Here is a 16,598-nt window from a genome sequence, read left to right on the forward strand (position 1 = left end):
CTTGAATTATAATCATAATGCTTCTTATTAAAATCCAATACAATAGTTTAATGGCGAAAATTTAATGATCGATCTTGACATCTTGTTTGAATTAGTCATCATATATATATATATGTTTCCGTTATTAATTAGAAATTCAAGAACCGTTCAAAGAGTCATATATCTTTCTTGAAGATAAATATTGATATGAATAACGTATTTATGATGACTATAAAAGTGTTATTCAACATGAATCATACATTTATTATGAATAACACGTTTATATTCCTAATAAATATGTCACATAGTCTGTTGTAAACGGGTCTCAAGTTCTTAATCAATTTTAGGTTACTAATGAAACATGTGTTGTGTATATATATATATACATATATGTGTGTGTATGTATATTCATAGCATTCATTATTTCTGTAAAAGCTTCACACATCTCTTTTGACTCTCATGGCTTCAAACAAAGAGTTGAGCTACGAGATCCCKAATGTTATCCGCGTCTACAAAGATGGAACTRTGGAGAGGCTCATGGTCTCACCTTACGTCTCACCRTCATTACAAGACCCTATCAATGGCATCTCTTCCAAAGATATCGTCATCTCCCCTCACRTATCTGCTCGTCTCTACCTCCCAAAACCCACAAAATCCCAAAAACTYYCCATCTTCGTCTACATCCATGGAGGTGGATTTGTCATCGGATCAGCTTTTACTCTCTTGGAACACAACTATCTCAACACAATTGTTTCCCATATAAACGYACTCRTAATCTCAGTGGAATATAGATTAGCCCCAGAGCATCTTTTACCCACGGCTTATGAAGATTGTTGGACTGCACTTCAATGGGTGGCTTCACATGCAACCAGCCATGGAAGAGATTTGGAAAATCAAGAGTCTTGGTTGGTTGAATTTGGCGATTTTGAAAGACTATATATCGGTGGGGATAGTGCAGGTGGGAATATCGTACATAACATGGCTTTGCAAGCTGGGAGGGAAAGCCTGAATGGTGATGTGAAAATCTTAGGTGGGTTTCTTGGTTGTCCTTATTTTTGGAGTTCATTGTATGGAGTTGAGGGTTTGCCTTATGGGTGTTGGATGATGGCACATCCACAGGCCGAGGGCGGGATCGATAGTCCGATGATCAATCCATTCGTTGGTGGTGGGCGGGGATTTGCAGCGGAATATGGTGTTAAGAAGTTGTTGGTGGTGGCGACGGAGAAGGATGAGTTGAGGGAAATTGATATAAAATACTTTGAGGGTGTTAAAGAAAGCGAGTGGGATGGTGAAGTGGAGTTTGTGGAGATTGAAGGGGAGAATCACTGCTTTTATGTTCTTGATAGTACTACAGAGAAGGCTAAGATTGTGATGGAACGGTTGGCATCTTTCATTGTTTGAGATGATTGTTTCTAGAATCAGATCAAATTAATCATGTATTAAGAATGTAAAAGAATAAGTCTGAACGTTGATTGTGTGAGTAAGGAATTAATATTAAATGTCTATGAAAGTTATTCGGTCGGTTTATTTGGTTTTTAACTTTTTTCTAAGCTATCATGTAATTAAACCAAATAAGGTTTGTTTAATTGGTTATGATTTATTTGATTGGTTTCAGGTTATTGAGTTTGGTTATCGAATAAACCGAATAAGAGCTTTTATTTTAATAAGGTTTTAAAGAAGAAAAACATTCTGTTTTGTTTCTTTTTAAACTCGTAGAAGGTTTACATATTTATGATCGGAACACTGTTCCAATACGTATAAAGAAAAATATATGTGTAAAGGCAAGTGAAACTGTATCTTTTTTATTTTTTTTGCATGTTTCACTAAAACATTATTTTCATTCTCGTTTACATACACAACCTCTAACCTAATTCAACTTGGAGATGCTTGGAATTGCTTATAAAAACAACTTATTGACTTATTCCGGTGTGACACCGGTAATAAACACTTTTGAGTGTTTGGATAAACAACTTATACTGGTAACAAGAAGTTTTTGAAGAAGTTACAATATTCTAACTTGTAATAAGTTGATAAGAACTTTTGTATAAAAACATAAGTTGTTTCAAATAAGCAATCTCAAACACCCCCTTATAATATTTTTTATCATATACATCAACCTCTAACCTTTTATTGTTTTACACTAACCCAAGTAACTAGGCTTTGTTACCTTACAATTTGGGTCGTTCCAATCTTTTTGGAGGCACTCTTACTGTTACACTTGTATCAAGACAAATATAAAAGTGTACATCATATAATATATTATAGTTCATATCAATTAAAACAACAAAATATCTTAAAATACAAATTAACTTAAAAAGAATAATTCTTTTAACATTGTTCGATACAAAATCTTTAATCAGTTATTCATAATCAATTTTCTCCAATAAGTAGTTTGATTGAAAGATTGGTATATAGGACTTTACTGATTGTTGTTTACCTCGTGTTTTTTAAGAAATCGTAGCTCTCAACTTCTCAGTGTGTTATTGAAAGGCTATAATGCTATGAACAATGATGATTAGTATAACGGTGAAGGAAGTCAACAAAATTGCAGTATAGGTTGCTCGTGGGAAAAGAATGAGATGAAACATAGAACAAGAAAGAAGGAGACTATTAAACAAGATCGTGCTTAGTGTTTCAATCAAAAAAATTAGTCATAGGGAAAACAAACATTAAAGGGACTAGCTGACTAGAACACTCAATATTCAAAATAGAGACCTAAGGAGAAGGAATTGCAATCTACAAATGGTGTTAGTCTGAATAATATATATGACCTCTTTATCCTAGACTTGGGAAAAAGCAGCGACTTCTACCCATTTTGAAAAATAATCTGTAGGAACTAATAGGAATACCTTTTGCCCAGGTGTCAAGGGTAATTTTCCCATGATATACATGCCTCATCGCATGAATAGCCATGTAGTTAATGAAGAATGAAGTTATTCAGAGGGTTTATGGATCATACTTGAGTTTTGTTGATAGGCGTCACAACTTTGAACAGGTAAAATAGCGTCATGTCGTAAAATAGCGTCATGTCGTAAGGTAGACCAGTAGTAACCTTGTCATAAGAATCGGTTGGCCAAACTTTGACCACTAAAGTGATTTCCACACTCTCCCTTGTGCATGTGTTTCAAAATGTTTTGTGTTTATCGTCCAAACATACATCTTAGATTCAGACCCGTTGAAGATCGCCTATATAATACAACTAAGATCATGGTATATCTTGATGCTTTGATTTGAAGTTCTCATGATTCAATTCGTTCATGAGGTAATTAGTCGTGGATAAGATAGTTCTTAATCTCTTTTGACCATTCACTTTTCTCGTTAATGACGAGTGGTTATTAGTTATCGTCGATAGAAGGTGACATAAGGTGTACCAATAGTACCATGTCAAATGATGATCTTCTTAGGGTAGAGCCCAAGTTAGCCATAACATCTCTTTGCATTGATCCCTAGGGATCTGCTATATGCAAAATAGGTCGAAGGTCATCGACTTTTCTCCTGCTATCTTCAAATAGGTTGTCATTTTGGAGTTTTTGGTTATGAATTCCCCTATAATTTGATTGATGACTAAAGGGAATCACTTCGGAATTTAAGTTCTGTCATTCCAAGGTCTTTGGCTAGGTTCATACCAGCAATCAAAGCTTCATACTCGACTTTATTGTTTGTGGTGTTAAAGTCGCAACAGATAGAATATATCGTCATGCCCTTATGGTGACTTTAAGTTAATACCAAACCCTGTCCCCTGGAAATTGGACAATCTATCGACATAGAGAACCCAGATATTGGTGTCAGTTGTCGCCACTAGGAGTTCATCGTTGTTGAATTCGTTGGTTAGTTCATGACTGAAAGCGGCAATGAAATATGCTAGAGCTTGTGATATCTAATGTCGTAGTTGTTGTGGTATATACTTCATTTTGCTAGTAGACCAGTTAACTCAGGTTTTCTGGAGATAGATTTCAATGGATAATTAGTAACAACAGTGGTAAGATAACTCTCAAAATATTGTCTTAGTTTCTTTGCCACAGTTATTAGCAACAAGGGTAACTTTTCCATCGACGAATAATGTTGGGTTCAATGGTGTGTGTTAATGTTGTATTCAAGCTAGTTTCTCTCATTTTATAATTGTATTTGTCTTATATGTTTCCGTAGTATAAATAAGTAGTGCCTTGTAATTTGTAATTAAGAATTTTCATTAGAGAGCTAAACGTCATTAGTGAGAGAGTTGTTGTAATCATTGAAGAAATCAATACAAAATCATTTGGGTTAAAATTCTCTCTACTTTGTTCATTTTATTCTTACAAGATTTATCTGATTTGGTGATATTTTAGGACAATCAACTGGTATCAGAGCTATCTGCAGCGATTTGGTTAAAGAAATTGTTGCACAAATTTCGAGAAATTTGCACAGAATTCTGGATTTTTTGCAATCTGATCGGACTGTGTTCTTGGATATTCATCATCTGTTCTTGAGCATTCATCTACTTTTTCATAAATTTCATCTCAACTTCCTTATATCTTGTTGTTTGATTGTTAAGAACTTGATCACTGTGTGCGATTTGATATCCTGAATCATTGTTGTTCATATAATTTTGTGATTTGATCATTGTTTTTGAAGATTTGAAGGATTTTTGGAGTTTACGAAAACTTTTTATTCCTGCAAAGTTCGTAAAATTTTGAGTTTTTTATCCATTTTTGTTTGAATCATCAAGAAAATTTGTGTTTTTGGTTGAAGAATCCGGTTATAGTATTGACCATGTTTGGTATAATCCGTTTAAAGCATTGTCCGTATTTGACTTTGTGTGGTTTGTGATTCCAAGTGCATTTGATATCCGTTCAACTCATTAATCGTATTGTTTGTGAATCCGGTTGTCTCTTTGATCGGATTAATAGTTATCCTGTAGAAACCTTGTCCGTATTTCTTTAAATTTGATCGACTCTTTGTCCGTATTGTGTGATATCCAATTATTTCATTGTCCGGATTGGATAGTGATTTTGCTTAAGTGTTTTGGTTGCTATCCGTATATTGTTTGTTAATCGGATTACTTGTTATCTGGATTAAGTGTTGATTATTTTGATATCTTTGTTGACCGTATTGCATTTTGATCGATTTGTTGACTTGTTCTCCGTATTGCTTTATTGACCGGATTGTGCTTTGACCGTTTTCAAGTGTTGACCGATTTGTGTGTTGATTGTATTCATTTGTTGACCGTATTTGATTACTTGATTGAATTTTTGTTTTCTTAAGTGTCCGAAGACATTGTCCGGATACATCTTTGTCTGTATTCAAACTTAGTCTTAATTGTTCCTTGTTGTTCGGACAAATTATTCCTTGTTGTTCGGACTCTCAATCCGGATAGACTTGTTCGGATTCCCAATCCGGATAAGCTTGGAATTTTGTGAATTTTTGCTAAGCGTTGAATATTTGAATGCTTAAGAAATTTGTGTGTGATTTTTGAAACATTATTGGATATTAATTCTTTTAATCAAAATCTTGAACTACAAAGATCCCCCAATTTTTATACTGATCAAAGTTCGTACATTCCCCTACCTCATAGCACCAAGTGGACCAAAGATCATCCAATATATCAAATTATTGGTGATCCAAATGCTTCTATTCGTACTAGGTCTGTTTCTGCCAATGAGTGTTTATACTCCACTTTCTTGAGCAATATTGAACCGTCTAAGGTTTCTGAAGCCTTAGCAGACCCGGATTGGATAATCGCAATGCAAGAGAAGCTGAATCAGTTTGAAGTTTTAAAGGTATGGAGATTGGTTTCTCGTCCCAAAAAATAAAACGATTATCGGTATTAAGTGGGTTTTCAAAAATAAGAAAGATGAAGATGAAGTTCTCGTCAGAAATAAGGCTCGGCTTGTCTCTAAATGATACAATCAACAAGAAGGCGTTGACTACGATGAAACATTTTCTCCGGTTGCACGGATCGAAGCAATCAAGATGTTCTTTGTGACACCCCAAAATGAGGTAAATAATAAATTATAAAGCAAAAAGAACAAGAAAAATAAAATAAAATGAGTTTTATTTTATTGGAAAAAAAATATAAATATATTTGAAAATTAGATTAAAAGTGAAGGAAAATGTCATATTATGGGTGAAGTGTGTAAAGATGTCAAAAGTAATAGAGCCAGGGGGCCGAATGCATTTTTATAATAGTTAAGGGTTAGGTCAGATGTTAACAGGTCCAAACCAGAAGGACCTGTTTTGTAAATATACATAAGATCTGCAAATTCAGAAACGCGAAAACAACCTCTCCTTTAAAGCTTTATATCAGTTTGAATTTTCAACTATTAAGACAAAAAAAAGAACAGATATATGTAGCCAATACTTTGCTCTACACTTTTGCTTCAAGAAAACCGAAGTTTCATCGAGTTTCGAAAGATTAATCGGAGGTTGAAGTTCGAGTTCGAAAAGACAAAAAAAATTCACAATCCTTCTTTTTTATGAGAAAACTTTATCAGTAAACTTTTATAAGGATGATCTTCACATTCAAAAAATCTCAAACATTGTAGCACAGGAATAATCTTCTGTAATAATCTCCAGTCGTACTTCTTTGAATCTTTTGCCAACTTTGATGTTATTTTCCCTTGATCTTTATAATAATTTTCTCTTATATCGTTCGGAATTGATTATTTCATTCATTATTGCATACTCCCCCTTATGATAAAATGAGAATCATTACATCATACTTCAGAACGAATGAAACTTCAGCGAGAACCGTCAGTTCATAAAAATGTAAGCAGATCTTTTCAAATCCACTTGTATAATCTTTTCAGATTAATGGAATGGGAAGGTAACAACCAATTTCAACGTATGAAATTGTTTTCAATATTATGAAAAGATTGGCCTGTGAGTATAACATATATTCTTAGTACAACGGATGTACTGTATATATGAGACTTTATGAGGCTCATCTCACCAGGTCTTCCATTCAATCATCGATAGCTTAATAATAGCTTCTCTATGAATGTTTCGGCAAAATAAGATATACTTTGCAAAAATCTGTGTAGTGTAGAAAGGTAAAACAATATATGCTTCTGTTTAGGCTCAAAAAGATAAACCGTGTGGACTACACAAATTTATCAGACTCAATGCGTGATCAAAAAGACTTGGGGGGGACATATATCCTTTTATTTCAATATCAATTTTCTCCGAATGAGAAATTGATAGATTGTGAGCTACGTGCCCCAAGTGTTATTGAAACACTTATCTGTTAAGAGATAAATGAGTAGCTGGTGGGGTTGTGACAAGAATTGGCATGGGTTTTGCCTTTTTCAATATTAGTCTCGAAATAATTGAGAACTAATAGATTACGTGGTATGCCCGGTAGTTTGAAGTTTGAAACAGGATCTTGTTTATTCTTCTGATCCTGACACAACTCTCGTCAATTCTTTTAGCTCATAACAACTACCCCTCTCTTTTTCATTTTAAGCTCAGCGCACATACCCATTTTGAGTTTAATGTTCACTCAGATATGGTTGTCCTCTTGGGTAGGTCTATCGGTTCTGACATTCCATAGAGGTATTTCTGTTAAGCACTCAGCCCCTTCTAAAATACTGTAAGCTTAGTTGATCACAATGATTGATCAAAATTATTATTGCAAATAAGCACAATGCTCAGATAAAATTGATCGAGATATTTGGCTTTTAAGTATAATCAATGAAGAAGTGATACGACAACAATCAGATTATTCAGAATGCGAGAGAAATGAATGAAGATATGTAAGTACAAGTTTACAGATTCAGAATATTCAAAGAATTATATAATGTGTATCAATCAAAGTAAAAAAACAGAAAATAAACATTGAATACAAACGAGCGTATTATCACCGAAAATGATATTATTTACGAGGCGTGATAATAACAATTTCAAGAATAGCTTAAACAAGTATTGGAGTTATGTACGATGAAAAATTACGCAAGTAAAATCTCAGGAAATACCTGTTCAGAAAAAATACTCATTTCCACAAAACAAATCATTTTCAGAAAAATATTTATTCAAAAACTTCTAGAGACTCCCCCTAGAAAATAGGTTTAAGTAATATTTCATTTCAGCTCAAAAATTAAAAAAAAATTGGAAACATGTTTAGCGCGGGTCCTAAACTGAGTGTTTAGAAACCATAAACATTAAAGCATGGTCCTGAACTGTGTTGTTCAGAAGCCTTGTTTGGACAGTTTACAACTCCCCCTGAATTAGTGCATCATATGTATGAATTTCTGATCAGCGCAGTAATGATGCACCTGCAAAATAAGATCAAACAGATTTTGGTACTCAAACAAACTTGGGTCCTTCTTTGTCAGTATCAGGTTGCGGGATGTTATAGCTGCCGAACCAGCTATTTTTGTTAGATGTTTTCTTTGTAGCACTTTTAACAGGATGATCATATACATTGTAAGATCCAAACCAATTATTATAATCATACCTGTCATTACCTTTCCAACTTTTCTGAAATCTGTAGTCGCCAGTCCACATGTTGTACCTCTTCCTGTTCACAAAATCAGTATTCTTGCATGTGGAGCACATGATCCTTTTCTTGCTAAGATTTATCAAATCAGTAGTGGATCTCACCAAACAAGAAAGATTGTTAGTAACAACAGAATTATGGGACGCAACAGATTCAGACTTATTGACCCAAATGCTTTTAACTTTAGAAGAATAATTGGGTGATCCAATGACATACCCTTGACAATACTGATTTGAAGAACGAGAATTGTTCTTAGAAATAGTTGATTTAGGATTGCTAGAATAACTGTTAGATTTAACACTAGAACAGTCATAAAAGCTAGTTTTACACTGTGATTGATAACCAGTTGGGCTTTTAGCACATGAAAAGTCTTTTACTTTCTTTAATAACTGGTCTTTTTCATCAGCAACTAAATCGTATTTCTTTTTAGTTCAATTCTCATGTTCAATTCAGTTACAAGTTATGTCTCTAGATCAGACAATTTCTTTAAATTATGCAAAAACTTACCTTCTAATTCTTTCTTCAGCTTATCAAACACTTTTCTTTCTTTCTCAAACTTCTTTCTTTCTTCATCTGAACTTCCCTTATCATTCTCCGAAGCAATGTCAAGCCAATTTTTTTTCAGTAAGCTATTTGGCAATTTCTGCATTCTTCTTGACAGTGTTTTTCTTTTCAAGAGCAAACAGTCTCTTCTCTTCATCTAATGCTTTAAAATCAGAAATTTGCTTTAAAAGCATTTTGGCATTCAACTCCAAAGAATTAATCTTGTTTCCAAAAGATATTCGTTCAGTACCAAATCTTTTCTCAACATCTATTATCCTTTTCTTCTCTTTCTCCAGAACTTTGCTTTCAGCTTCCAAACTCTTTTCAGCTTCTAGAACTTTTTTCTTCTCTAAATCCAGTAACTTTCTTAACTGACTCAAATCACTCTCAAACTTATGAAAATTTTCAGTTAAGTCCTCAGTCTTTGTATTAATTTTCCCAGAATAGTTCCTCTCAGTTTGTAATTCACTTCTAAACTCTTTAAGTTTATTGAATAGATCTTTATTAGCTTTACTCCAAATTTTCAATTCATCATCATAGTCTTTCTTGACAGAGTTCAGATTATTTTCCAACTTTTCAATCCTATACTCAAAGTCCTTTTCAATACGTTCAATTCTTTCTTTATGTTCCCGTTTTAAATCTTTAATAAATTCCACATTTGCATGATTTTCATAGAATGTATTGACATATTTATCTGTATATTCCTTCAAGCTCTTCTCCAACTCTGAAATCTTATCCTTCAACTCTCTATTCTCCCTCTCAAAAGAAACTGCCATTTCAGAAATCGATTGATCAAAAGAATCAAATTCGTTGAAATCAGTTCAAAGAAATAAAAAACGATTAAGCTCAAAAAAATCAGAAAAACACAAAAATTGTTGAGAAATAGAAATCAACAAAAAACTGTCAAAAATTAGTAAAAAATAGTTTTAAATTGTTGAAAACAGTTAAAACTGTTAAAAACAGTTAATACTGATTAAAAAACAGTTTACGCGACACAAAACAAATCAAAAATTATCAAACAGTTAAAAACAAATCAAAACAGATAAAAAGTGATCCAAAAATAAAATCTAAAAAAACTCAAGAAAATAGGAAAACTATTGGGCCAAAATGTGACAAAGTATGCTAAAAAAAATATGACTCAAAATCCAAAACCAAAACAATTAAACCAAAAAAAATTAAGCCCAAGATGAATCAAGCCCAAACCAAAACATATTGTTATCCAGATTACAGAATGCTCAAAGTGATGTCAGGATTAAATGAGAAATCAGGATGATCTGTGACTAAGAAAACAGCAGTTTGGACAAGCTTACAAGTGATTAAAATAATCAGATAAATTCTTCAAGAACACAATATGAGAGGAGAAAGAGATTTTCACTAAGCTTAGAAATGATATTTCTTGAGAGAATATTACAAAGTGATTAGCATGAACTACTAATTACAATTAAGCAACTAAAATCTATTTATACTAAGAAAGTAATAAAACTAACTATTACAAAATGAGAGAACTTGAATACAACATTTTAGCACAATCTTAAATCCAACACAGCTCCTTAATCAAATGCTTCAACTTTCTTTTTTATATTAAAACATCGTAAGTGAATCCCTAGAACTCAAGTTTTATCATATATGAGTATAACAACACGTGATTCAAGAATAAGATACACCAAATTTTATACAACTATTTTCATCAATCAATATAACAGGTACTAAATTACTTTGTTACTTTATTTAAGTACTAGTTGTGTATCCGTGCAATGCGGCGGGAGCCATGAATTTTAACGATTTTGAAGTTCCACTGGTTTTATAAGATAAGATTTAACGATGATATATGTTACACTTGGTCTTTACATATTAATAGAATTTGAATAAATAAGAGTTATGGTTCCAATTACAGACTATCAATGAAAAATATTGTATGACAGTTTAAACTCCAATATATTTAAAATCCAACATATTTAAACGACTCTACAAATGTGTTCGATTTACACCAAGAACAAAGAACCAAGAAACTTGAATTTTAAGATAAACACTCAAAACCAATAAAGAAAAACTACAAATTTGACAGATTATAAGTCATGAAAAGACCAAAAAGGATGGGTTTTAGAATGAAATTTCAACTGCTTACTCTCTTTCTTGTCTAGAAACTCATATTAAGGTTGAATTAATACATGTATATATATATATATATATATATATATATATTTCAAAAAAACCCAAGAACATATTAATTCAGAACATATTATACAGTGCAATTTGGACAGCCTAACCCCAAAATATATAGTATATATATAAATAAATAACTATAAAAGTATAAATCGTAAATATTAAAAATATTTTTTCACAGTATATATAATATATAATAATATAATTAAGTCAAAAACTATTCAATATTGGACTCATTTCGAAGGGATTAACGAGACGATTATAATGGTGTAACTTTTTAAAATAAAAATGTATTTTTTAAACATGTTTTAATTGATATACGATTATGTATGTTAATTTGATAGAGGTTTAAAATGAAACATTTAAAAGTAAAAGACGTAAAATAAATWAATTAACTAATTATAGAGGTATAAAGTGTAAATTTTAAATTATAATTTAAAAAAAATCGGTTGTGAGAAGATGAGTGTATACGAGAAAAGGAGGAGATGAAAAAGTGAAAAGTAGTATAAAAGGTATCTTGATCATTTAGTATTTTAAGACTTTAAGACTTTTACTAAATTTGCTTAATAAGATAGTATAGATATGGAATAATTGTATTAATAATTGAATAAGCGTCTATGCGTTATCAACACAACATTTGTTTAATCATATATGATTAAACTTGTGTATCATGCGTGTAATCATATATGATATTGAAACTGTTCGCTTTCTCACAAAATATTTAACTTCTCGTTTAAACTTGACTTAATATATCAATATAGATGTAAGCGTTTATTTTTTGTTTATATCTGTTTTTGGCTCGAATTGCTATTAACATAACAAATAACAATTTACATATTCCCTCATTTAATTAAATATAATTATAAAACAATTATTAAAATGATATCCAATATTTTTGGTATAAAGCAAGTGGTGAGATCGTAAACATATGATGAACATGTTTCACTTTAATTCTTTTATTTTTAATTATTACTTGCTTGATGTATTAATTAAATAACTAGAAGAATATTCATAAAGTGTAATGAGATACTTTTGGATTTTAATATTTTGTTTTATTATTTGTTTCTTTCGACATAATACGTTTTTACATGGTTTTTGAGAAAACAATAATGTTTTTATTTTTGAATAAAATATAAATTTGAAAATATATATATATATTGGTATTAGTATCAAATTAACTATTTAAAATTTTCTATTTTTTTGTGTAATTTATTTTTTATTATAATTTAATTTAGGTTTAATAACGAAGTTATTTTTTTTAATAGCATTATCTTTTATAAGAATAATAATTAAGTATTCTGTTAAAACTCAATAATTATCCTAGTTATATTTTAGATTTTTTATTTTAAAATGAGATGTTTATCATTTATTTAATTATATTTATCTGCAGTTAATTACATGAATTCAAACATAAAGTTTTAATAAGTTGTATTTACGCACAATTTACTTGTAATATTGAATTTTAAGTAATATGTATCAATAAACAATATTTTATGTATAAAAAATGTTTTTTAAAAATTTCGATTAAATACTTTATAATATAATATAATATAGATAACCTGATTAATTAACCCATTAAAGTTGCGTATTTTAAATATTATGTACTCAAAAACAAATTTGCCGCCTTTCTTTATCGTGGAATCGGTTGAAGTACATATTTAAATTACAAGTGTTGCCGTATTTATAGATAAAATAACAAATTATATTAAAATAAAACAAAAAAATTTCTTCATTAAAAAATAGGTTTTATAAATAAAAACCGAAATTAATGCGTTCTATTTTGAAATAATCTGATTTAAATAAACTACCAATTTTGTCCTTGTTGTTTTTCAAAGATTGCGATTTCTGTTTATATGGTTTGTATATTTTTTAGACTAAGGGGTTGTTTACTAAACGTTTATTTGGTAAGTGTTTACTGGATAAATTTCCTTATCAGATGAACATCACAAGGGCCAAGAATCTTACCGGATAAGAGAGATAAGAATAATGGAGAGTTTTACCCAGTAAGTGAAGATAACGACTCTTACTCAGGTAAGCGCATACCCAATAAATTGTTGCATTCAATATGTTTTGATGTACTAAAATCTTACGCATCAAAATAAATTATAGTGTTGAATCATATCGATAAGCATTTATCGGATAAACATTTGGGTAAACAGCTCCTAAATCTATTAATAATGTTGTATTTAATTTAGTGGTATTTTAGTAATTTTGATTTATTAAATATCTTTTTTGGTTCCTTTTTCAATATTTTAGTCTTTTTGATATAATCAAACTACATATTTTTTTATAAAAGAATTATTACATAAAAAAATTATATTATTTTTGTTATTGTTTATGATAAAATAATTAAATATTTTCCATAGAATTCCTTGTCTCGTATATTTAATCATTATAGTATTGGTTTCTTACTAGATTGATTTGCATTACTAACGTTATTCAAGTACAAGTTGTTAGGTATTCTTCACATGATTAGGCATGGCAACGGGGCTGCGATAGGGCGGGTTTTGTAATCCCCGGCCCCGACCCCGGTTTGAAGTAACATCCCCCGGCCCCGGTCCCCGACGGGTACGGGGATTAACATCTCATCCCCGGTCAAACCTCTATCATTCCCTGGTCAAACCCCATAAATAATATTATTTAATTTGATTCTACCGGGGATCCCCGACCCCGGCCCCGTCCCCGGTTTAAGTCTACCGGGATCCTCGGCCCTGGCCCCGAGACCCGTTTTAGCGGGGAATCCCCGTCCCCGTCAGGGTTGGGAGAACCGGGTTCTCCACCGGATCGGGTCAAATCACCACCCTACACATGATACTATTTTAATTTTTTTTCTTCACTAGGGACTAAATGATTAATTTTTTTATACGACCAAACAGTTAACTATATTAGACTACTTTTACCAAGTAAATGTATGCGATTTTATTAATGGAACGTGTAATTTTATAAACTAATGGTAACACATTTACATAAGACATACATTTGTTTGACCAAACAATAGTACGTCATGTTAATAAAATTGCATACATTTGTTTAGCAAGAATAGTCTAAAGATAGTTAATTGTTTAGTCCTATAAAAAATATAATCTCTTAAATTAGTCTCTAACGAAGAAAAAAAATTAAAATAATTTAATATGAGGGGTACTTAACGACTTCCACTTGGACAATGTTAGTCACAGAAATCGAACTCATAAAAAACTATAACTATAATGAACCAAAAAAAACTAGTTGTACTAAAAATATTTTAATTATTTAAACAATAACATAATAATATTACTTTTTTATCTATTAACTTTTTTATCAAAAAATATATAGTTTTATTAAATCAAAAGACAAATATCAAAAAAGAAACCAAAACCTATATTTAGTAAACCAAAAAAGGAAAAATAAATCAAAAAGACTAAAATACCCCTAAGTTAATGGAGATTTTTTTAACATATTTAGTCTTAGGGACGAAAACAGTAATAAATTACAAATCATAAGGACGAAAATTACAATTTCAAAACCACATGATGAAAATCACAAATTTTCACAAACCACATGAACGGAAGAAGAGGTCATGGTGTAGGCTTCGAAGCCAAGGAAATCTTCGATCTAGGAAGAGGATAGGCGAATAGAGATGGGTGAGACCCTTGACCGCACTTTATGTTGCTAACCTGTGGCGGACAAAGCTACCGGGTGACGGTAAAGGTGCTTTTCACGTTTCGAACCTCAGGAGAGAAGAATGTCGATCGAGCTTTTCCATGCCTATCGTAGTTCACTAAAAAAATTAGCATTCAACCCCTAAATAAAACGGTGTTAACTGAAAAAATGGACATGTTTTTATCCATTTATTATATTCATTTTCTACCTCTTATTCACATCCAAAAAATTTATTTTTTCCTAAATCAAAATCCATAAAATTTGATAACATGTAAACAATTAATAAAGTACACAAACGTTTATTAAGTGAAATTTGTACAAAAAATTATGTCCTCCCATAGATACCTAAATGGAACTTTAAAAGTAGGTTATGAAAAAAAAATATCTATACTATATTATAAAGTATTTGATAGAAATTTTTAAAAACCATTTTTTATACATAAAGTACTGTTTATTGATGCATATTACTTAAAACTCAAGATTGCAAGTAGATTGTGTGTAAGTATAACTTATTAAAGCTCTAGATTTGAATTCGTGTAACTAACTATAGATAAACATAATCAAATACGGGATAAATATCTCATTTTAAATATAAAAAATCTAAAATATAATTAGGATAATCATTAGTTATAACAAAATACTTTATTATTTTCTTTATAGAAAATTATATTATTAAACGGTAAATAAATTATTTCGTTATTAAATATAAATTAAATTATAAATAAAATATTGAATTAAAGAAATCACACAAAAATCGAGAACTTTAAATAGTAGTTTGATACTGATGTTGATATATATTTTTTCAAATTTTTATGATTTCTTTAAATCTATAATTTATTCAAAAATAAACCATTATTGTTTTCTCAAAACCACTAAAAACCGTATTATATCGACAGAAACAAAGAATAAAACGAAACTTTAAAATTGAGATACCTCGTTGCATTATACGAGCACCCTTCTAGTTTAAAATAGCTCATATACATTTAGTTTTTTTTTACTCTCTTATCTCACTCATATAGTCACATGGATTGGATTCTAATGACAAAGAAAATTATGGTGAGAAGTGTAAGAATAGATCTCCACCTTTGGATCAATTTTAAATAAATGTCAACACTAATGAGGTGTATCAATATATATGTCACACCTCGCTAAAGCGGAAACACGAGGTATGGCAGGTAGAGTCTCATAGCAATAGAGTATAAAGAAACACAACCATACATTTGAAATTTAAATACACCATTTAACCAAAGATTACAATTCCAAAGACAAGTTTGTAAATTAAACACAAAAATAAATTTGAAGGTGATAGTTGTGACACGRCTTCTTTTAAGTGCCACCTTGATTCTTTCTTACCCCTGAAAAGCACGTCAAAACAAGTGTCAACTACAAGAGTTGGTGAGTTCACAGGTTTTCATTTCACAACAAAACCTTAAGCAATAAATAAGTCGAGTAAATCTTTTACTTACTCGCAACACTTTCATGCGAGGCACAATGTACTCCAAGTAATTTTTACGTGTTGGGCCACTACTAAACCTGCGACAACTACGCCCTTAATACAGAACTACCTCAGCGGTGGGACTAAAACCCACATGTGTAGAACTCATACTGAACTACCTCAGCGGTGGGACTAAACCCCACATGTGTAGAACTCATACCTAACTACCTCAACGATGGGACTAAACCCCACATGTGTAGGAACTCATACCGAACTACCTCAGCAGTGGGACTAAACCCCACATGTGTAGGAACTCATACCGAACTACCTCAGCGGTGGGACTAAACCCCACATGTGTAGGAACTC

At 31.2% G+C, this 16,598-nt stretch overlaps 1 protein-coding gene across 1 annotated transcript; it reads left to right on the forward strand.

The window, feature by feature from the left end:
* Positions 1-395: 395 nt before the first annotated feature.
* On the forward strand, positions 396-1,518 carry LOC112516743 (2-hydroxyisoflavanone dehydratase-like). The gene has a single exon (XM_025123957.1). It carries the CDS (start codon positions 439-441, stop codon positions 1,378-1,380), a length of 942 nt encoding a protein of 313 aa, XP_024979725.1. The 5' UTR covers positions 396-438; the 3' UTR covers positions 1,381-1,518.
* Positions 1,519-16,598: the final 15,080 nt, after the last annotated feature.

This window comes from Cynara cardunculus (assembly GCF_001531365.2).
Source record: "Cynara cardunculus var. scolymus isolate 2C chromosome LG 8, CcrdV1, whole genome shotgun sequence".
Lineage (NCBI taxonomy): Eukaryota > Viridiplantae > Streptophyta > Magnoliopsida > Asterales > Asteraceae > Cynara > Cynara cardunculus.